Source organism: Trichomycterus rosablanca, chromosome 1 (assembly GCF_030014385.1).
Source record: "Trichomycterus rosablanca isolate fTriRos1 chromosome 1, fTriRos1.hap1, whole genome shotgun sequence".
NCBI classification, from domain to species: domain Eukaryota; kingdom Metazoa; phylum Chordata; class Actinopteri; order Siluriformes; family Trichomycteridae; genus Trichomycterus; species Trichomycterus rosablanca.
The window spans coordinates 65,318,383-65,340,319 of NC_085988.1; the positions used below are offsets into that span (position 1 = coordinate 65,318,383).

The 21,937-nt window shown below is 38.4% G+C and overlaps 1 protein-coding gene across 1 annotated transcript in view; it reads left to right on the top strand.

Moving 5' to 3' along the window:
* The first annotated feature begins 4,365 nt into the window (after positions 1-4,365).
* The window catches only part of ttll12 (tubulin tyrosine ligase-like family, member 12), a 36,114-nt gene continuing 18,542 nt past the window's right edge, over positions 4,366-21,937 (top strand). Inside the window, exons 1-4 of the mRNA XM_063005385.1 lie at positions 4,366-4,509; positions 13,273-13,436; positions 16,115-16,313; positions 19,523-19,682. Coding sequence (XP_062861455.1) covers positions 4,375-4,509; positions 13,273-13,436; positions 16,115-16,313; positions 19,523-19,682 — 658 coding nt within the window. The 5' untranslated portion in view covers positions 4,366-4,374. The remainder of the gene's footprint in view (positions 4,510-13,272; positions 13,437-16,114; positions 16,314-19,522; positions 19,683-21,937) is intronic.

The following is a 21,937-nucleotide window of genomic DNA, read 5'->3' on the forward strand; positions in this document are numbered from 1 at the left end:
AATTTCATGATAAAAAAAAACTGCAGTGAATTGTGGCTCAACAGAAATAAAACATGATTAATAAAACTTTTGTGTCCTCAGTTAATGAAGATTTAAATATTAAATTTAATATTAATATTTGTTTATATCTTAACAATTTCCAAACTGATCTGTATATCAAAGCTCTTAAGTATTGACCAATATCAATACTAAAATAATATTTACATTTCACAGTAGGGCGGCACAAGAGGTCAGTGGGTAGCACTGTTGTCCCTGTTCCCAGGTGGAGTGGTCCAGGTTCTTTCTGTGTGTAGTTTGCATATCTTTGGTCAGAGTTTCCCCCCTGATATGCTGACCAGAATGATCTGCTGTGGTGACCCCTAAACACAGGAGCAGCTGAAAGAAAATTTTAAAGTGTTTTCTTTACCACTCAGGCCCACTGTACAAAATGTATGAGAGGGTCAATACACTAAATAAAATAAGATCAATAAACATAAAAACAGCATGCAATTAAAAGAGATATAAAAATTCAAGAAAAAAACAGGATGTTTTTTATGCTATATTTTAGGTTTCTGGGTCCAGCATCGAGCTGGTTAGCATGTCTGGGAAGGACTCACCAGCAGCAAGGGTCTGGACCCAAATGCTATACTACACAGAAAAGGGGGAGTGCTTATGCATACATACTGTAGCACTGTATGGGAGGAAGCAAGTACCCAAAGAACCTCTGCTAGCTAGGGCTTAATGGAAGGATATGTGGTCTTTCATAGAAGAACAGAAGTGAAGTGGGGTTCAAACATCAAATTACCTAACAAATAGATAATGAGTGCAGTGAGGGTGGTAAGGAGACCACAATTCAAAAAGCAAAGATCCCCAGCAGGTCTATATGAATGTAGCACATCAGAGATAAGTAGGCCCTAGCCCATTTAAGGCATTATAAAAAAAAAAGAAATCTATGGTGTTTAACTGGTAGCCAGTTTAGATTAAACTAGATGGGAGTAACATAATCACAGGGTTTAACACGAGTCAAGACCCTTGCTGCAATTATACATACAGTCATGTGAAAAAGTTAGAACACCCCATGAGAACCTTTGTCTTTTTGAACATATTTAAACAAATGAACATTTGAGCTTCATTTGAACAGTATTGAGAGACGGAGCTTATATAACTAAACAAACAAAACTGAAAAAATTACTTTTAAACACAAGTTGTAAAATGTAATAAACAAAAAAGACATTTTATTGGGAGGAAAAAGTTAGGACACTTTATGGTCCTAATAGCTGGTGTTTCCCCCTTTGGCTGAAATAACCTCAATTAGACGTTTCCTATAACCATCTACCAGTCTCTGACATCGACTGGAAGAAAGTTTTCCACACTCCTCCATGTAGAATTTCTTCAGCTGTGTGAGGTTTGATGGGTTTCTTGCATGCACAGCCCGTTTCAAATCACCCCACAGCATCTCAATAGGATTAAGATCCGGGCTTTGACTTGGCCATTCCAGAAATCTCCATTTCCTTCTTTTGAGCCATTCCTTGGTGGATTTACTGGGATGTTTTGGGTTGTTGGCATGTTGCATGATCCACCTCCGCTTCAGCTTCAGTTTTTGGACAGATGGTCTTACATTTTTCTCAAGCACCCTCTGATACAGTGAAGAATTCATTGTGGATTCTATAATGGAGAGCTTGCCAGGCCGTGCTGCTGCAAAGCAGCCCCAAACCATGACATTTCCACCTCCATGCTTCACAGTTGGTATGAGGTTCTTGTTCCCAAATGCTGTGTTTGGTTTGCGCCAAACATGTCTTCTGTTACTGTGCCCAAATAATTCAGCTTTGGATTCATCTGTCCAAAGCACATTGTTCCAGAAGTGCTGGTCTTTGTCTAGGTGTTCTCTGGTAAACTTTAGTCTTGCCCTGATGTTTTTTTCACAGCAAGGGTTTCCTCCTTGCTCACCTCCCATGAAAATCAAACTTGTGCAGTCTATTTCTGATGGTAGATGCATGTACCTTGACATCAACTGTGGCAAGAGCTAGCTGTAGGTCCCGTGATGACATTGTAGGATTATTGGAGATTTCTTTACGCATCTTGCGGTCTGCTCTTGGGCTGAACTTGCTAGGACAGCCTGACCTGGCCATGTTGGCAGTTGTTTTAAATGTTCACCACATGTAAATGATTTTCCGGACAGTGGAATGGCTGATTTCTAATTGTTTTTAGATCTTTTTAAATCCCTTCCCAGGCTCATATGCATTTACAACTTTCTTTCTGAAGGCCTCAGAAAGCTCTTTAGATCTCGCCATGGTGATACCACTCACTTCAACAATCAAGAGCAAACCAAACTAATGTCTGAGGTTTAAATAAAACTCCACTGTCCCCTAACGATGGTCTAATCATTGCAGCTGATGTGGTGCACCGGATTCTAATTTTAGACATTTTAAGTAGTAATAAATGTGGGGGTGTCCTAACTTTTTCCTCACAATAAATTTCCATTTTTGTTCATTACATTTTACAGCTTGTGTTTAAAAGTAATTTTTTAACATTTTATTTGTTTAGTTATATAAGGTCCATCTCTCAGTACTGTTCAAATGAATCTCAAATGTTCAAATGTTTAAATATGTTCAAAAAGACAAAGGATTTCATGGGGTGTCCTAACTTTTTCACATGACTGTATATGTATGTATGTATATGGCTTGGTGGCACAGCAGTGCAATTAACTGGTCGGGCATCAGCACGGGAATAAGTGGCTAATGTGCTATGGTGGGGGGTTGCCAAAACAGGCTAGCAATTGGGGGGTGCACTGGTCAGTGTGCTCTCAGTGCCAGTCACAAGCCTGGATAAAAATAGAAGGGTTGTGTCAGGAGGTGCATTCATCACCCCATGATGCATTGCGATTTTTGCTCATTCTTGTGTGCACTGTTAGAACGGGCTATTTAAACTACAACATGTCACAGTTAAATATGAAGAATGGTTCTATCTATCTATCTATCTATCTATCTATCTATCTATCTATCTATCTATCTATCTATCTATCTATCTATCTATCTATCTATCTATCTATCTATCTATCTATCTATCTATCTATCTATCTATCTATCTATCTATCAACTTTGCAGTCCAAACATATGTAAGTTAGATGAATTGGAGATACAAAATTGCCCGTCATGGTGTTTCACATTGATCATACACTAATAAATCATGTATAGTCTGTCACTGCCTGTCCTGTCATGAATGTAACCAGTCTAACACTTGACGTTTAAATCCTAATACAGTATACATTATAAAGCCCTGAAACACCAAGAGCTGAGCAAACATACCAGTCCCCTCATCCAACTGGTCCTGAGTCACTACACCCATACACCACTAACACACACAGATACACCAGTAACACACACCGATACACCACTAACACACACAGACACTGTAATAACACACGCCGACACACCACTAACACACACTAACACAATAAAGACTCAGGAACAGGAGAAATCTGTAAACCCAATTAGAATAAACCCAATTAGAATAAACCAAATTACACAAAAACTCAGAACTAAATATCTGAATTATTGGGAAACTGAAACTAAAGCTCAGAGTAAAATGCAGTGTTATTTGGCCCTAAACAGACACTACAGTGCAGCAGATTATCTGAGCGCAGTATCCGACCGTAAATTAAGAAACACCCTGACGAGGTACAGACTGAGCGCACACGACCTGGCCGTGGAGACGGGGCAACACACCCGGTCCTGGCTGCCCCGGGAGGAGAGGTTGTGCCAGCACTGCACTCTCAGTACAGTAGAGACGGAGCTGCACTTCCTCACCCGGTGTACCAAGTACCACCACGTCCGCTCCCAATTCTTCCCTAAATTCAACAACATCATCCCCAACTTCACCTCCCTCCCAGACCACGACAAACTGCCCCACCTACTGGGGGAGCACAGAGAGAGCTGCACACTAGCAGCACTCTATACTCACACCTGTCACCAGGTGAGGGACAGTGGGTGACCATGTCTCATACACACACACACACACACGCACACACACACACACACGCACACACAAACTGATCGTTTTTTCTACCTCATTAATGTAAATATTATAATTTTTATTGTTATTATTTTTGCACTGTTTTTATTAATATTTTATTCTATTTTATAATATTCTTTTGCACATGTAACTGTTCTGTATATTTTTGTTTTTTTCTTATTTTTATTTTAATAATTCCCTGTAACTTGCTTTGGCAATACGAATGCCCTTATTTGTCATGCCAATAAAGCTTCTTTTGAGTTTGAGTTTATACACACTCCTGTTTCTTTAAGCTAAAATCCCATGATGCACTGCAAGATTCTCTCAGTTTACGTGTGCGCTGTTAAAACGGGATATTAAAACTACAACATGTCGCAGTTAAATATGAAGAATGGTTTAATGAATGGAGAGGATGATGAGCAGTATAAACAGTTTCTCTCTATACACGCTCCTGCACTTAAAGCAGCCCGAATTCCTCCTCTGTACTGGAGAAGTCTGTCATATAAACTCGCTCATGAGGTAAACACACACACACACACACACGTGTTCATCTGCCAACAAGATAATGTAAACTGACTGAAACTTAAAGTAATGTCAAACACAGCATTACAGTTATTTTATTTAATATTCCGTTGATATTCGGCAATTCAGGCTTTCACTCGTAGATATTACGTGTTTTAATTACTCAGTTTAAGCTCTCTCTGGTTAGGAACCGTCACAGAAGTGACGGATTAAGCGTAAGTCTACATATATTTAGATCGATAGATAATGCCTCTCTCTGGTTAGGAACCGTCACAGAAGTGACGGAATAAGCGTAAGTCTACATATATTTAGATCGATAGATAATGCCTCTCTCTGATTAGGAACCGTCACAGAAGTGACGGATTAAGCGTAAGTCTACATATATTTAGATCGATAGATAATGCCTCTCTCTGGTTAGGAACCGTCACAGAAGTGACGGAATAAGCGTAAGTCTACATATATTTAGATCGATAGATAATGCCTCTCTCTGATTAGGAACCGTCACAGAAGTGGCGGATTAAGCGTAAGTCTACATATATTTAGATCGATAGATAATGCCTTTCTCTGATTAGGAACCGTCACAGAAGTGACGGAATAAGCGTAAGTCTATATATATTTAGATCGATAGATAATGCCTCTCTCTGATTAGGAACGCTTAGGATTAAGCGTAAGTCTACATATATTTAGATCGATAGATAATGCCTCTCTCTGGTTAGGAACCGTCACAGAAGTGACGGAATAAGCGTAAGTCTACATATATTTAGATCGATAGATAATGCCTCTCTCTGGTTAGGAACCGTCACAGAAGTGACGGAATAAGCGTAAGTTTACATATATTTAGATCGATAGATAATGCCTCTCTCTGATTAGGAACCGTCACAGAAGTGACAGAATAAGCGTAAGTCTACATATATTTAGATCGATAGATAATGCCTCTCTCTGATTAGGAACCGTCACAGAAGTGACGGATTAAGCGTAAGTCTACATATATTTAGATCGATAAATAATGCCTCTCTCTGGTTAGGAACCGTCACAGAAGTGACGGAATAAGCGTAAGTCTACATATATTTAGATCGATAGATAATGCCTCTCTCTGATTAGGAACCGTCACAGAAGTGACGGAATAAGCATAAGTCTACATATATTTAGATCGATAGATAATGCCTCTCTCTGATTAGGAACCGTCACAGAAGTGACAGAATTTGCTTGTTAAGTGTGACGTCACGCGTCATTTCCGGGGCCAAACGAACCTAATCGCAAACGCAAACAACTATGGCTAAACCTGTGAACCTTTTTATATATATATTGTAAGATCCATATTGCACTAATTGTAATGATCTATGTTTATTGTCATAAATATTTTCTGTTTGGTTAAAGAATACTTATTTGAGGTGACTTGGTATTTCAGCTATTGATGATTTTTCCTGGTAATCAGTGTATGCTGTTATTCATTAGTCCTCTTCGGTGGAGCCTGCGGGGGGCAGAATTGTACTGACTCTATATACCGACAATATTTATCAAATATACGGAAAGAAAGAGGACGTGGAGCAACAGATTTATGATCGTAGTTTTGTTTGTTATACGCCAATTGCGAACATAATGAGTTTTTATAAGAAACTTGGATTAACGGATAAGTCAATGTAAGAAGAAAGTTAAAATAAATTCTGTTTGTGGAAAACTTAAGGAACTCGTGTTGCTGTCGTTGGAAATTGGATTTACAAACATTACCCGAGTCATAAATGTCTAGTCCTTCTCAATAGCGGTCTGGACGAGAAAAGGTCTTATTATATACATATATTGTTTATATATTAGAAACATACATTAAGATACAAATAAGACAAGATGTGCAGTACACTAGTGCACTTCAGGTAATCAGAATATCATGAAAAGTTCATGTCATTATTTCATTTCATGTCACCTCATCAAGAGGTAAGCGGTCATATTTTTAATAATAATAAATAATAATTTTTCATTACATGAAAACTGACATTTCTAACTCTTTGGTTTTACTTTTAATCAGTATAGCTTATATAGTAAAAATCCTGAATCTCACATTATATGAAATAAAATAAAAAAAGCTTGAAACACGTGTAATGAATATACAACCCCTGGCAAAAATTATGGAATCACCACTCTTGGAAGATGTTCTTTCAATTGTTTAATTTTGTAGAAAAAAAAGAAATCACAGACATGCCACAAAACTATCATTTCTCAAACTGTCAACCCTCTGGCATTAAGAAACAATAAAAAAAGAAACAAATATAATAGTTGTGGTCAGTCACAATTGCTTTTTTTTTTAGATCAAGTAGAGGAAAAAAATATGGAATCACTCAAATCTGAGGAAAAAATTATGGAATCATTAGAAAACACTGCACCATTATTACTTTGTTGCACCACCTCTGGCTTTTATAATGGTTTAAACTCTATGAGGCATGGAGTTAACTAATGACAAACAGTATTCTTCATCAATCTGCCTTCAACTGTCTCTTGCTGTTGCCAGATCAGCTTTGCAGGTTGGAACCTTGTCATTGACCATTTTCTTCAATTTCCACCAGAGATTTTCAAATGGATTGAGATCCGGACTATTTGCAGGCCATGCCATTGACATTATATGTTTTCTTGAAGGAAAGTTTTCACGTCCTTTGCCCTATGGCAAGATGCATTATCATCTTGAAAAATGAAGTCATCATCACCAAACATCCTTTCAACTGATGGAATAAGAAAAGCGTCCAAAATTTCAATGTGGACTTTGGCATTTATTGAAGACCATCTCCCCTGTGCCTTTACCCGACATGCAGGCCCATATCATCAACAACTGTGGAAATTAACATGTTTTCTTTAGGCAGTTATCTTCATAAATTTCATTGGACAGACACCAAACAAAAGTTCCAGCATCATCACCTTGCCCAATGCAGATTCGCGAGTCATCACTGAAGATCACTTTTATCCAGTCACCCACAGTCCACGATTGCTTTTCTTTAGCCTACTTTAACCTTGTTCTTTTCTTTTTAGGTATTAATGGTGGCTTTTGTTTGGCTTTTCTGTATGTAAATCCCATTTCTTTTAGGTGATTTCTTACAGTTCAGTCACAGACATTGACTCCACTTTCCGGCCACTTGTTTCTCATTTGTTTTGTTGTGCATTTTCTGTTTTCAAGACATATTGCTTTGTTTTCTATCTTGATGCTTTGATGTCTTACTTGGTCTACCAGTATGCTTCCCTTTTACAACCTTCCCATTTTGTTTGTACTTGGTCCAGATTTTAAACACAGCTTACTGGGAACAACCAACATCTTTTGCGACATTCCACAATGATTTATCTTCTTGAAGGAGTTTTATAATCCTCTCATTTGTTTCAACTGACATATCTTGTGTTGGAACCATGATTCATGACAATCTGCTTTGTGCAACAGCTCTCCGAGGTGTGAGCACTCTTTTTAAACTGAAGAATAATTAGCAAATCTAATCTGCTGCAGATGTTTTGTTTTTAAACTGCAAATTGCAGAGTGATTCCATAATTTTTTCCTCAGATTTGAGTGATTCCATATTTTTTTCCTCTACTTGATCTAAAAAAAGCAATTGTGACTGACCACAACTATTATATTTGTTTCTTTTTGTTATTGTTTCTTAATGCCAGAAGGTTGACATTTTGAAAAATGATAGTTTTGTGGCATGTCTGTGATTTATTTTTTTTCTACAAAATTAAACAATTGACACAACATCTTCCAAGAGTGGTGATTCCATAATTTTTGCCAGGGGTTGTACAATGACAGTTTACCTTTTTACATTAAATTATGAACAAAAATATTACTTCATGATATCTAATCGCAAGGAAAGCGGTAAAAAGACAGTTGGGTAGTTTTTTTTTCGACTCGGACCTGTTGAAGCAGTATGGCACACAGCACTGTGGCATATTGAAAATACGAGGAACTCGGCCAACTTGCACCCGGATGTGACGTATCATAAGGTCGACACGTCACCACTTAACAAGCGGATAAGCGTAAGTCTACATATATTTAGATCGAAAGATAATGCCTCTCTCTCTGATTAGGAACCGTCACAGAAGTGACGGATTAAGCGTAAGTCTACATATATTTAGATCGATAGATAATGCCTTTCTCTGGTTAGGAACCGTCACAGAAGTGACGGAATAAGCGTAAGTCTACATATATTTAGATCGATAGATAATGCCTCTCTCTGATTAGGAACCGTCACAGAAGTGACAGAATAAGCGTAAGTCTACATATATTTAGATCGATAGATAATGCCTCTCTCTGATTAGGAACCGTCACAGAAGTGACAGAATAAGCGTAAGTCTACATATATTTAGATAGCTAGATAATGCCTCTCTCTGGTTAGGAACCGTCACAGAAGTGACAGAATAAGCGTAAGTCTACATATATTTAGATAGCTAGATAATGCCTCTCTCTGGTTAGGAACCGTCACAGAAGTGACGGAATAAGCGTAAGCCTACATATATTTAGATAAATAGATTGATAGATAGATAGATACTTTATTAATACAGAAGGAAATTAAAGCCCCAGTAGCATAATACAACAAATAATTAACAGTACAAAACAATACAAAAGCAAACAGAAAAACTAGAACTGAGTAGTTCTTGTATTTTACATAAAATGGATAACTGGTAAATATAATGACTATGCATGAGGTATAGTTTCAGTGTAAAGATTGAATAGTAATTAAATTATTAAATAGTAAAGTGACTTAACAATATTGCACAATGAGGCCAATATAGCCATGTATATATATATATATATATACATACACATATATACATATACATACATATACACATATGCAAATATATACACATACAGTGTATCACAAAAGTGAGTACACCCCTCACATTTCTGCAGATATTTAAGTATATCTTTTCATGGGACAACACTGACAAAATGACACTTTGACACAATGAAAAGTAGTCTGTGTGCAGCTTATATAACAGTGTAAATTTATTCTTCCCTCAAAATAACTCAATATACAGCCATTAATGTCTAAACCACCGGCAACAAAAGTGAGTACACCCCTAAGAGACTACACCCCTAAATGTCCAAATTGAGCACTGCCTGTCATTTTCCCTCCAAAATGTCATGTGATTTGTTAGTGTTACTAGGTCTCAGGTGTGCATAGGGAGCAGGTGTGTTCAATTTAGTAGTACAGCTCTCACACTCTCTCATACTGGTCACTGAAAGTTCCAACATGGCACCTCATGGCAAAGAACTCTCTGAGGATCTTAAAAGACGAATTGTTGCGCTACATGAAGATGGCCAAGGCTACAAGAAGATTGCCAACACCCTGAAACTGAGCTGCAGCACAGTGGCCAAGATCATCCAGCGTTTTAAAAGAGCAGGGTCCACTCAGAACAGACCTCGCGTTGGTCATCCAAAGAAGCTGAGTGCACGTGCTCAGCATCACATCCAACTGCTGTCTTTGAAAGATAGGCGCAGGAGTGCTGTCAGCATTGCTGCAGAGATTGAAAAGGTGGGGGGTCAGCCTGTCAGTGCTCAGACCATACGCCGCACACTACATCAAATTGGTCTGCATGGCTGTCACCCCAGAAGGAAGCCTCTCCTGAAGTCTCTACACAAGAAAGCCCGCAAACAGTTTGCTGAAGACATGTCAACAAAGGACATGGATTACTGGAACCATGTCCTATGGTCTGATGAGACCAAGATTAATTTGTTTGGTTCAGATGGTCTCAAGCATGTGTGGCGGCAATCAGGTGAGGAGTACAAAGATAAGTGTGTCATGCCTACAGTCAAGCATGGTGGTGGGAATGCCATGGTCTGGGGCTGCATGAGTGCAGCAGGTGTTGGGGAGTTACATTTCATTGAGGGACACATGAACTCCAATATGTACTGTGAAATACTGAAGCAGAGCATGATCCCCTCCCTCCGGAAACTGGGTCGCAGGGCAGTGTTCCAGCATGATAATGACCCCAAACACACCTCTAAGACGACCACTGCTTTATTGAAGAGGCTGAGGGTAAAGGTGATGGACTGGCCAAGCATGTCTCCAGACCTAAACCCAATAGAACATCTTTGGGGCATCCTCAAGCGGAAGGTGGAGGAGCGCAAAGTCTCGAATATCCGCCAGCTCCGTGATGTCGTCATGGAGGAGTGGAAAAGCATTCCAGTGGCAACCTGTGAAGCTCTGGCAAACTCCATGCCCAGGAGAGTTAAGGCAGTTCTGGGAAATAATGGTGGCCACACAAAATATTGACACTTCAGGAACTTTCACTAAGGGGTGTACTCACTTTTGTTGCCGGTGGTTTAGACATTAATGGCTGTATATTGAGTTATTTTGAGGGAAGAATAAATTTACACTGTTATATAAGCTGCACACAGACTACTTTTCATTGTGTCAAAGTGTCATTTTGTCAGTGTTGTCCCATGAAAAGATATACTTAAATATCTGCAGAAATGTGAGGGGTGTACTCACTTTTGTGATACACTGTATATATATACATTTGCACATGCATGTGCATACAAGTACGTACACACATGGCTACATTAGGACCCTCAGTCTTTAGCTACAGCCAGCCGTCTCTGCCTGGTGGAGTTGTAGAGCCTAATGGCTCTGGGTACGAAGGACCTACTAAGCCTGTCCGTGGAGCAGCTCTGTGACAGCAGCCTGTCACTAAACATGCTCCTTTGTTTAATGATTTACGTATCCGCACATACTTTTTAAGGATTATTTATTTTATTATAATTTTACTATGCAGGTGAACAAATCTATTAAGCTATGTCATGATGCCAAACAAAAATTAAAATTTGGATGTAGAACTAGACAGTAGAGATGGGACGATCGATCGGCTACGAATCGGTATCGGCCGATTTTTAATCAAAATATGCTATCGGCGATCGGCGATATTTCCTAAAAGTAGCCGATCCGATCGTGTGATATATAAAGACCATGTTAAGTTAACAGCTCAGTGGATTGATCCAGACTTTGAGCTATGAAGCACCAACCATCACATCACCATTCATCAACAATCGTACAGAAACCATCGTGAAAGCTCTTACGATGTAATTTTGCTGATTGTAATATTTACTTTAAAAAGATAATTCAACCCGGTCACATCTGAGTCGATTCTATCAGCACGTTATATAAACTCCTGGTTCACTTTGGTAAATCGTAAGCGGTTCTTACTTGTGATGTAGATGAGAACAGAAGACGTTACAGAGCCAATCCGAGGCAAAAGTTTATTCATTACCAAATTCGTTAGTTCAGGATCATCTGCTGAACTTTTAGAAAACTTTTAGCTCCTTAGACGGAACGAGTCTGACTCGGTTACAGATCTGTGGTAATAGCAGTTTAATTAAGCTTTTTAATTAAGCTTTTTAATGTAAGAGAGTCACACAAAATGTTCTGTCGTAGCTGGTGTTTATTTAAAACCACGACATTTAATTAATAACAGTAAACACGGAGAGATAACTGAGAAGAGAAACTTACGCTTCACATAAAAACGAATCAACTCATGAATCAATGAATCACTTGTAGCGATACTGTGAACAAAGCGTATCTTCTAAAGGCACAAACACACACGCTGCTCCGGTTTATCTTTACTGTGAGGCTCTTTTTAAGTTTATTTACTGCTAATCCCCCCCCCCGGTTCGGAATCAGCTATCGGCCGATGTCCCTGAAAGGAGATCGGAGATCGGAATCGGTGTCAAAAAACCCGATCGGTCCATCTCTACTAGACAGTACTACATTCATATTTGAATTAAACAGAATACTAAAGAAAAATAGTCCAGATGCTTTTCTCATCTGTGGTTTAGGGAGTTGGTTTCACATCAGTAAATCACTGATGCATGAATATAATGCTTGGCATAATAAAATGGGTCAAGATTTTAGGAGATTTATTTATCTGCCTAATAAATTAGAAAATACACATAGTAATTTTCTAAATATTAGGTTTCTCATACATTATGTAGACAAAGGTTTTGGGACACACCACAGGAATGTATAATTAAGCACCTAGCCATGCAGTCTGCCCTTACAAACATTTGTGAAAATATGGGTCATTCTAAAGAGCGCACTGAATTCAGGTGTGGTACTTAATAGGATGTCACTGTTGAAACAAATCAGTTGATGAAAATTCTTTATTATGCTGACACGCATAATGTTTAGAAGTCACCAACGCTCTCCTGAGTCAATAACTGCAGAGTTCCCAATCTCCTTTGGCATTAACATCAGCACAAAAACTGTGCGACGGGAGCTTGATGGCATAGGTTTACATGGCCAAGTAGCTACACGTAAGCCTTACATTGCTAAGCATCAGATGAAATGGTGTAAACCCCTCTCGTCTATTATCAGTGCCTGACTGGATAAATGGGCAAACATTCCCACAGACACACCCCAAAATCTTGAAGAAAGCCTTTCCGGAAGAGTACAACTCCAGGGACCAACTCCATATTAATGTTTATGGTAATTTTTAGGTGTCCCAAAACATTTGTCCAGCGACAAAATAAAACAATAACCGCAATGAGATATCCACTGGCAGATCTTTGTTTTTCTTTTTATACATAATTTAATCATATATTTGGTGTAAAATTAAAATTGTAGTGTGTTGACCTTTTTCATTTGTCTATTCACGTTAAAAACTGAGAATAATGGTTTATTTCTATGAGCATGAGAAAGTAAAATAAATTATCATTAAACCAACAATATTACTTAAAACATTTAAGTTACCTAACAGCTCGCTTGTAACACTGGTTTGTGTGTGTGTGTTTTCTAGTTGTTTGATGCAGGTGATGTGTTTGGCATCATGCGAGTAGAGCAGGAGGAAGAGGAGGAGGAGGAGGATGAAAGTGAGCGGTGCAAACCCAATCCTGGTGATGAAAATTTGTCTAAAGTGATAGTAACTCGTGAGAGTGGACTACAGGCTTCAGATCCTAACAGGTAAAACTGAGAACAGCACACAACTGTTGGATCTTTCTGTTGGATCCCTTTGTGTGCACAAATAAATAAATAAATAAAATTAAAATGTCAAGGACATTATGCAAATATACATAATGTTTTAATGCTTTTTGTTCATTTTTAAGTTTCTTCTTTTGATGTGAAGCAAGCACCTTTTAGATCTGGCATGTAACTCACACCATCACTGTTTATCTGGTGGAACAGACAGATTTTAGCAGATTTTAATGTACCTTGCATCGATAATGATGTACTTTATTTATACCTTTTAAAAGTTGGTTGTTTTAAATCTTGTTTGGTCTCTACATTCAAGTAAAAAAAAAACTTAATTGTCATTTCATCTATATTCAAGTACATACTAAAATTAAATCTCATTTACGAAGTCCAGGACCATGGTGCAAGACATAACAAAAGTGCAAACAATGCAGTACAATTTGTTACATGTAGTACTATTCATTTAAAGCAATGACTGGAACAGAATTGTAACTAAGTATGTTCTTAGTATGGTGGGCTACAATGTTTTTGTTATTAAAATGTTTACATGTATTAAAAAGGTTTGTACTTTACACATTTGAGTCAAAATTAATAGTCGTGATATTTATGTTGGACCAGTTTTAGTTTCTTTTTGCTTAAAGTCAACAAAACTTTGTTGTGAAACAGTTTATGCTAACAAAGACACAAAAAGATTATTCATGTGATATTAACTTGTCATTGTTGTTGTAAACAAGTTCATTCTGACAGGTGTTTTTTTTTTTTTTTTCAAAATTATATGATTGAAAAAAGGCTGTAATGTGATAGTTTACAAAATATTTACAACATGTAAGAAGAATAGACTAAACAAGAATAGACTAGACATAATAAATAAATATAAATAATAAATAATAGAAACAAAATGTTAATCAGATGTTGTATTTTAGTGCATTGTCCATAGTGAGGTATTTGTGTTTAGGTTTGTTTGTTTGTTTATTAGGATTTCAACGTCATGTTTTACACTTTGGTGACAGTCATGACAGGAACGGTAGTTACTCATTACACAAGATTCATCAGTTTACAAGGTTATACCGAACACAGTCTTGGACAATTTAGTGTCTCCAATTCACCTCACTTGCATGTCTTTGGACTGTGGGAGGAAACCGGAGCAGCCGGAGGAAACCCACGCGGACACGGGGAGAACATGCAAACTCCACACAGAAAGGACCCGGATCGGCCCACCTGGGGATCGAACCCAGGACCTTCTTGCTGTGAGGCGACAGTACTACCCACTTAGCCACCGTGCCGCCCCGTTTGTGTTTAGGTATTTACCCCGAAATATCTGCTAAATTGCATGTTAAAATGCCTGCTTAAAAATGTCATTAAGTCACATTGTAAATAGACTGGATTATCTCTAGCTGGCGCTAGTGTACCACCAGTTGTGCAATCGCTCTATCAGCAAATACGTATTTTACATACACTATTAATCTAAAAATTTTGGAACACCTCTCTTATTCCCTTTAAAAAAAATTGATATTTAGTCAGTTTAATACATGGGGTGTCCAAACTACGGCCCGCAGGCCAACTGCAGCCCGTGGTCCATTTTTAATTGGCCTGAAGCAAATTCTAAACATATGATGGAATATGGCACACACATGAGATTTGTGCTTGACTGTATTGTACTTCTTAGTTCTAACACTAGGTGACGCTGTTTTGAACAAAGCAGCTTCTCAACAAAACAACATCAATCAAAGTTTTGCCACAAGTGACCAAAAATGGCAGAACCAAAGAAACGCAAAATATCGAGTGTAGAAAATTTCAGACACGGTGGGAAAGTTAATATTTTATCGTAGAATTCAAAGGGAATTGTGTCTGTTTGAAGTGCAATTAAATTGTTGCAGTGATGAAAAAGTATAATGTATGACGACACTATGAAACTAAACTTCAGTCCTACAGGTTCTACACTGGTGGCAAATGGCAGCTAGCCTGCTAGCTCAACAACAGTATTTTTCCGTCCCAGCACAAGAAATTGCCACTATAGCCAGCCAACAAATGTTAGTTGATCTGTTAATAAGCCCAATAATTAAATTACATAATAAGCTTGAAATACACCCAGCCCCTTTTCCCCTTATGTTCCCCCCTTTATACAGGGCTGTGAAGGGGGGGGGGGGGGGGGGGGGGGGGGTCACCATCCTTTTTGTTTTTAAAAATGTAAACAGTAGTGTATGTTAAGTCGAATGTTAAGTTACTTACTGTTGTGTTGTTTGTTGTCAGCTTTTGGAATAATTCAGAAATAAGACTAACTATAAATCTTAAGAAAAGCAAACTTTAGAAAAGCAGCAAAACTGTTTTAACAACAAATTTTTTTTATTATTTATTTTGTTTATGCATTTTCTCCCCTTTTTCTCCCGACTTTTTAGCACGTCCAATTGCCAGATTGCGTCTCACTTCCTGTCCACTAATGCCGACCCCCGCTCTGATTTGAGGAGAACGAAGCTAACCCACGCCCCCTTCGACACATGACATGGAATAAAAGTCATCCAAATATTTCACTTTAAACAGATCTTAAAAAGCAAATCATAAATTCTACAAGTCAAGAATGTACTTAAACACTTTTCTAAGCAATTTATTTCCTTTAAGTATGACTTTAAACATGGCACAGTTGTTAATTGATCCCACATTTACCATTGCAGTGTATTTCTGGTGGATCATGCATGGACATACCGGGTTGAGAGTGCTAGGCAGCAGCTGCTGGAGGTTCCTGGGTTGTTGGTCCGCATGGCCAGTCTAATGGGACTACCTTTCCACGGTGAGGCTCCTGACCCTGACATTGTGGAGCTAGTGCTAGAGGACATGTGGAAATATAATCAGACCTACCAGCTGTCTCAGGGGGTAAGCATGTTGCTTATTTCCGGGGTATTGTCTTTGGTTTTCACCCAAATAGATTTTGATTTCTAAAGTACATTCAAGTTACACTGTTTTCAAATGTTCCACAATAAGCAGTTAAACTGGTAACTGGTGAGGGAATTATGATTTGAGACTTATGGATATGTGAATAATAAGAATAATAGCTGACCATGCAATCGTTTTTAATAAGTTGTTAAGTACTTGTACAGCAGTCGACACAGGTTGGGAGTTTGTACAGATCTAGACAACAGTTGAAATCACCGCCTAGATTTTATGAAAAAAGTTTGGATCGTTTACGTTTGACACATAGATATGAATTAAAGTTATCGAAAAATGATTGATGTATCCGGATACCATAATAAACCTGCCATTCCATGTGAAATGTAATATTCTTCCTGAAGAGAATATCCACACCCCTCACTTTTGAAGTAAATGGGGCCTGATAGCTTTGACGTATCCAATTAACTTAATTTGAAGTGGTCACATTTGTCACCTGTAAATGGTGCCATAAGTCTTGTTTTAACAAAACATCCTGGTTTTAATTCATATGCAAGCATCTCGTTTATAAAGGCAAAATGAATAACACAAATCATCTTTTTAAGGTTGGCCTCATCATTTTTCAAAAAAGCTTTGAAGCTTTTTTTTAAATGTGCTGAATTGCGTCAGCCAGGCTTATGTAGTCTGGGCAGTAGCTGCTGATGCCAATTCACAAGCAATCTTCCAAGTGTTCATCAGTAAGGGGGGACTGATATTTGGACTTCATTATTTTCATGTTAAAAAAGGCTGTTTCACACAAGTAGGTTAATCCAAAAATGCTGTCAAATATGTTTACATTTTACATTTTCAGCATTTAGCAGACGCTCTTATCCAGAGCGACTTACAGAAGTGCTTCTATAGTGAACATTCCATTTCTCAAGTTTAGGAAAACAACAGTCAAAGAACACATCTGCTAAAACCTGTTAGAACCAAAGTGCTTTTTTTTTTTTTTTTTTTTTTTTTTTTTTTTTAAATGGAAAAGAATGGAACAAAATGTTAGTAAATAAGTACAATATGTGGCACATATTTGTATGTTTGGATATTGTCTTAGCCAGCAAGTTCCAAAATTGTCTTCACAAACAATGTAGGTTGCAAAAGGACAAATGTAAAAATGACGCACACTGGCTACTGATAAATGAAAACGTTCTAGATTAGCAGTGCTTTAGGTGGGCTGAGGCGTAGCTATGGTAACAAACATCAAGAGGTCGTAAAAGAAGATATTTATTAGCTGAGGTGTCACTTAGGATGTCAGACTGAGAGTCGTTACAGGCTCTGGGGAGCCACGGTAATGCTTTTAAAAATACCAAGGTTTGGTCCTGGTAAAAGGGCTGTAAAATCAAGGATATGTTTGTGTAGAAAAAAGTTTAGTTTTAGACTAAACACAAAGCCACACACACACACACCACTACCTACACAAACGTAACCTCCATGTAACATTTCCATAACATTTATGTTAAAGGATGTTAGCAATGAATTACTAAAAATTTATTAATTAATTGTTTATTTACTTATATAAGCTACATAAAAAAAAAGTATTGTGATTCTTGCATCACTCACACTGATCTCTTAAAGGTCTTTTCCCAGTTCCAACACAGACCAACACTCCCATAAAACCATGGTCCACTTCACACCACATCCATCACTTTCTCTCTCTTTTACACACACCACTTTTCAGAATGTCAAAACAACTCTGATTCTCTGATTAACCCAATTCCACCACACACACAGGTTTGTGAAGGTAGGCATTAAACCATGTTTTTATATCACAATTTTCACCACTTTGACACCCACACACACCCCTCACACACACATACCTCACCCGCTACTCAGTCACAAAAGCGATATAAAATGCTTACTTTAAGACACTAACTTCACTTTTGTGGCTGAGTAGCTGGTGAGGTATGTGTGTGGGAGGGGTAGGGGTCATGTGTTTAAAAGTGTGTGGATCTGATTGCTTGTGTTGTACTGGGAAGAAAAAAACCTAAAGTTTCTCATTTATTTGTTTTACTATACATTTAATTTTAAATATAGTTTTATATTTAGTTAGCATTATTCATATGATGCTTACTTAAGGTCACTAACTTTAACTGTGTGTGTGTGTGTGTGTCAAAGCGGTGGTGTGGGTGTCAAAGGGGTGGTGTATCATCTCGAGTAACACAACCTTTAACCCCTTGACCGGAGGCTCACAAGATGCCCAGTTACCCCTAAGAACAGATGGCACATATGTTTTTAATATTGTCTGTCATCTCAAGTAACATAACCTTTAACCCCTTGCCACATTTTCACATATGCGTGATGGATGGTTTGACAGATTGGACAGATGTCACATGTGTTTTTAATTTAATAACCATATGTCTATCATCTCGCGGAAGAATGCTTTATTGTAAGTTTATACACAATAAATACATTTATGAATTAAACATTGTTGTATTTATTATATTTTATGTTGACCGCCGTTTTATAAAAGCAATAAGCCACTCGAGACCGTGCATTACTGTTATGATTTTAGCACGGGGAAAGAAGACGAAAAACGTCATCCCCGTGCTAAAATCACAGTAATGCACGGCCTCTCGTGGCTTATTGCTTTACTGCACAACATCAAAAACAACACCATACCCACAGTGAAGCAAGGTGGGCTTGGGGGCTTTAGTCAAGGTAGAGGGAATTGTCAACAGTACCAAATATCAGTCAATTTTGGCACAAAACCTTCAGGCCTCTGCTACAAAGCAAGGAATTTTACTGTTGTAGCATGCAAACGACTTGAAACATATCTGCACATAAACAAAAAAATGGCTTTACCAGATGAAGATCAAATTTTTGGAACAGCTTAGCCAGAGACCAGTCCAGAACCCAATTGAACATCTGTGGGGTGACCTGAAGAGGGTCATAAAATCAAAACAATTTTCAAACAAAGTATTAGCCTATTGATGCATCCACAATTTTAGTGTGAGTGAATAGTAGTCCTCCTACTTTTAGTCCTGGATCATTACCCAAATGACCTGTGGCAAAAAAGTTTCTCCATAGTCTCTCCGTGTTGACCTTCAGAGAGCGGAAGCATTTTCCTTACAACAATAGAGAGAATTTGCTTGTTGCTTCTGTGAGTGTGTGATTTCTCTGATGTTTGTTGATATACAGGTTTGTTTTTATGTGGTTTACAGTCTGCAGAGGAGAAAGTACCAGTCTGGTACATCATGGATGAGTTTGGTTCCTGTATTCAACACTCATCTCAACCCTCCTGCTGTGTGGCTCCTCTGTTCTACTCTCCTCAGCAGATAGCTTATTCTGTTCTCTGGCCTCTGCAGGACCTGGAGAATGGAGGTACACACACACACACACACACACACACACACACACACAGAGAATGTTTATACTTAAATGCTTTACTTTAGCACTGAAGAGCTTGCTTGTTGGTAATGCAGTTTACTTGTATTTAGAATAAAATAGAATAGAATCTTTATTGTCACTATACACAGGTACTATGGATTTTGCATGGCATCTCTTTAATAGAGGTAGTAGCAACATACAAATAGTAACAGTACTCACAAAAATATTTATATAATATTAAAATATATATATCAGAAAAATAAAATTATACTCTGCATAAGTAAAGTTATATGTGTAGTTATAAATAAAAAATACTTGATATGTGTGCAAATAGTCCATGTATAGCAGGGTTTCAGACTTTATTTAAACAACCCACATTTTGTCCATAATTCATACCGCGACTCAGGCAACTTAAATAATGCATCAAAACATAATGCTTAATTAATAAAAATGTGGCAATCTGGTCCCACTGTGGTTTACAAGATGTAACGTAAAGCCTCCACAAGGGGGCATTTGTGTACAAGTGTGTACAAAGTTAAAATTTGTTGATTTCTTTATTTCTTTTTTCTCTGCAACCCATTTTTGCCTCGTCACCCATGGGTTTGAAAATCCCTGGTCTACAGTGCAATAGTGTGTGTGTGCGTGCTCACAGTTGGGATAGGGAAAGGGATGATGGAGACCACAGCTCAGGGAAAGAAGCTGTTCCTCACTGTGTGTTCTTATTGTCCTGAATCATTTGCCTGAAGGTATCAGTTAAAACAGTGTGTGGACAGGGTGTGTGATGTCTTTGAGGATGCTGCTAGCTTTCTTCCTCAGTCAGCTAGCATACAACACGTTGAAGTCCGAAAGCTCTGTGTCAGTAATGCTCTGAGCTATTCTCACCACCCGGGTCGGCACAGTTGCTCAGTGGGTAGCACTGTCTCCTCACAGCAAGATGGTCCTGGGTTTGATCCCCAGGGCTGTCTGGGTCCTTTCTGTGTGGAGATTGCATGTTCTTCCCTTGTCTGTGTGGGTTTCCGTCCACAGTCCAAAGACATGCGATTGAGGTGAATTGGAGAAACAAAGTTGTCCATGATCGTGTTTGGCATTAAACTTGTAAACTAATTAATCTTGTGTGACGAGTAACTACCGTTTCTGTCATGAATGTAGCCAAAGTGTGTAAAACATGACATTAAAATTCTAATACCTAAATAAATAAATAACTTCTCACCACCCAATGCAGGTTCTTGCGCTCTGCGGCAGTGCAGCTGGCATACCAGTAAAAGTTTACCAGTACTTTCTTTTTCAACTTCATGAGAAAGAAGAGTCTTCGCTGTGCCTTTTTAGCCAGGTGTGATGTGTTAGAGGTCAATGTCAGCTGGTCAGACATGTAGACTCCAAAGAACTTCAGACTTTCAGACCATTTCCACTTCGTCTCCATGTATGTGGAGGGGGAGGTGGTCTCTTTCCTTTGTTCTTTTGAGGTCAATGATGATCTCCTTTGTCTTAGAAGATTTAAGAGCCAGTTTGTTTTTTCTACACCAGTCAGATGGATGAGTTACCTCCCGCCTGTAGGCCACCTCCTCATTGTTAGAAATCAGCCTAACTATTGTTGTCATCAGCGAATTTGATTATTTTGTTGGAGTTGTGAATAAGGTGGAGTCATGTGTAAAGAGGGCTTAGCACACAACTTTGTGGACTTCCTGTGTTTAGAATAAGAGTGAAGGTATGGAGGTGTGGTTGCCATTCTGTCTTGTTGTGGACATCCAGTGAATAAGTCCATGATTCTCCTCTTTATGTTGTGCCATACATTTTCAGTAAAACAGATCTGGCCTGAAGGCAGGTCAAGCTTTCTACAAAGCCACACTGTTGAAGCAACTGCAATATGAGGCATTGTCCTCCCACAGTCCAAAGACGTGCAAGTGAGGTGAAAGTGAGATACAAAATTGTCCTTGACTGTGTTTGACATCAAACTTGTGAAATGATGAATTTTGTGTATCGAGTAACTACCGTTTCTGTCATGAATGTAACCAAAGGGGTGGCACGGTGTCTAAGTGGGTAGCACTGTCGCCTCACAGCAAGAAGGTCGTGGGTTCAATCCCCATGTGGGGCGGTCCAGGTTCTTTCTGTGTGGAGTTTGCATGTTATAATACCCCATGTCTGTGTGGGTTTACTCCAGGTGCTCCGGTTTCCTCCCATGATCCAAAGACATGCAAGTGAGGTGAATTGGAGATGCTAAATTGTCCATGACTGTGTTTGATATAACCTTG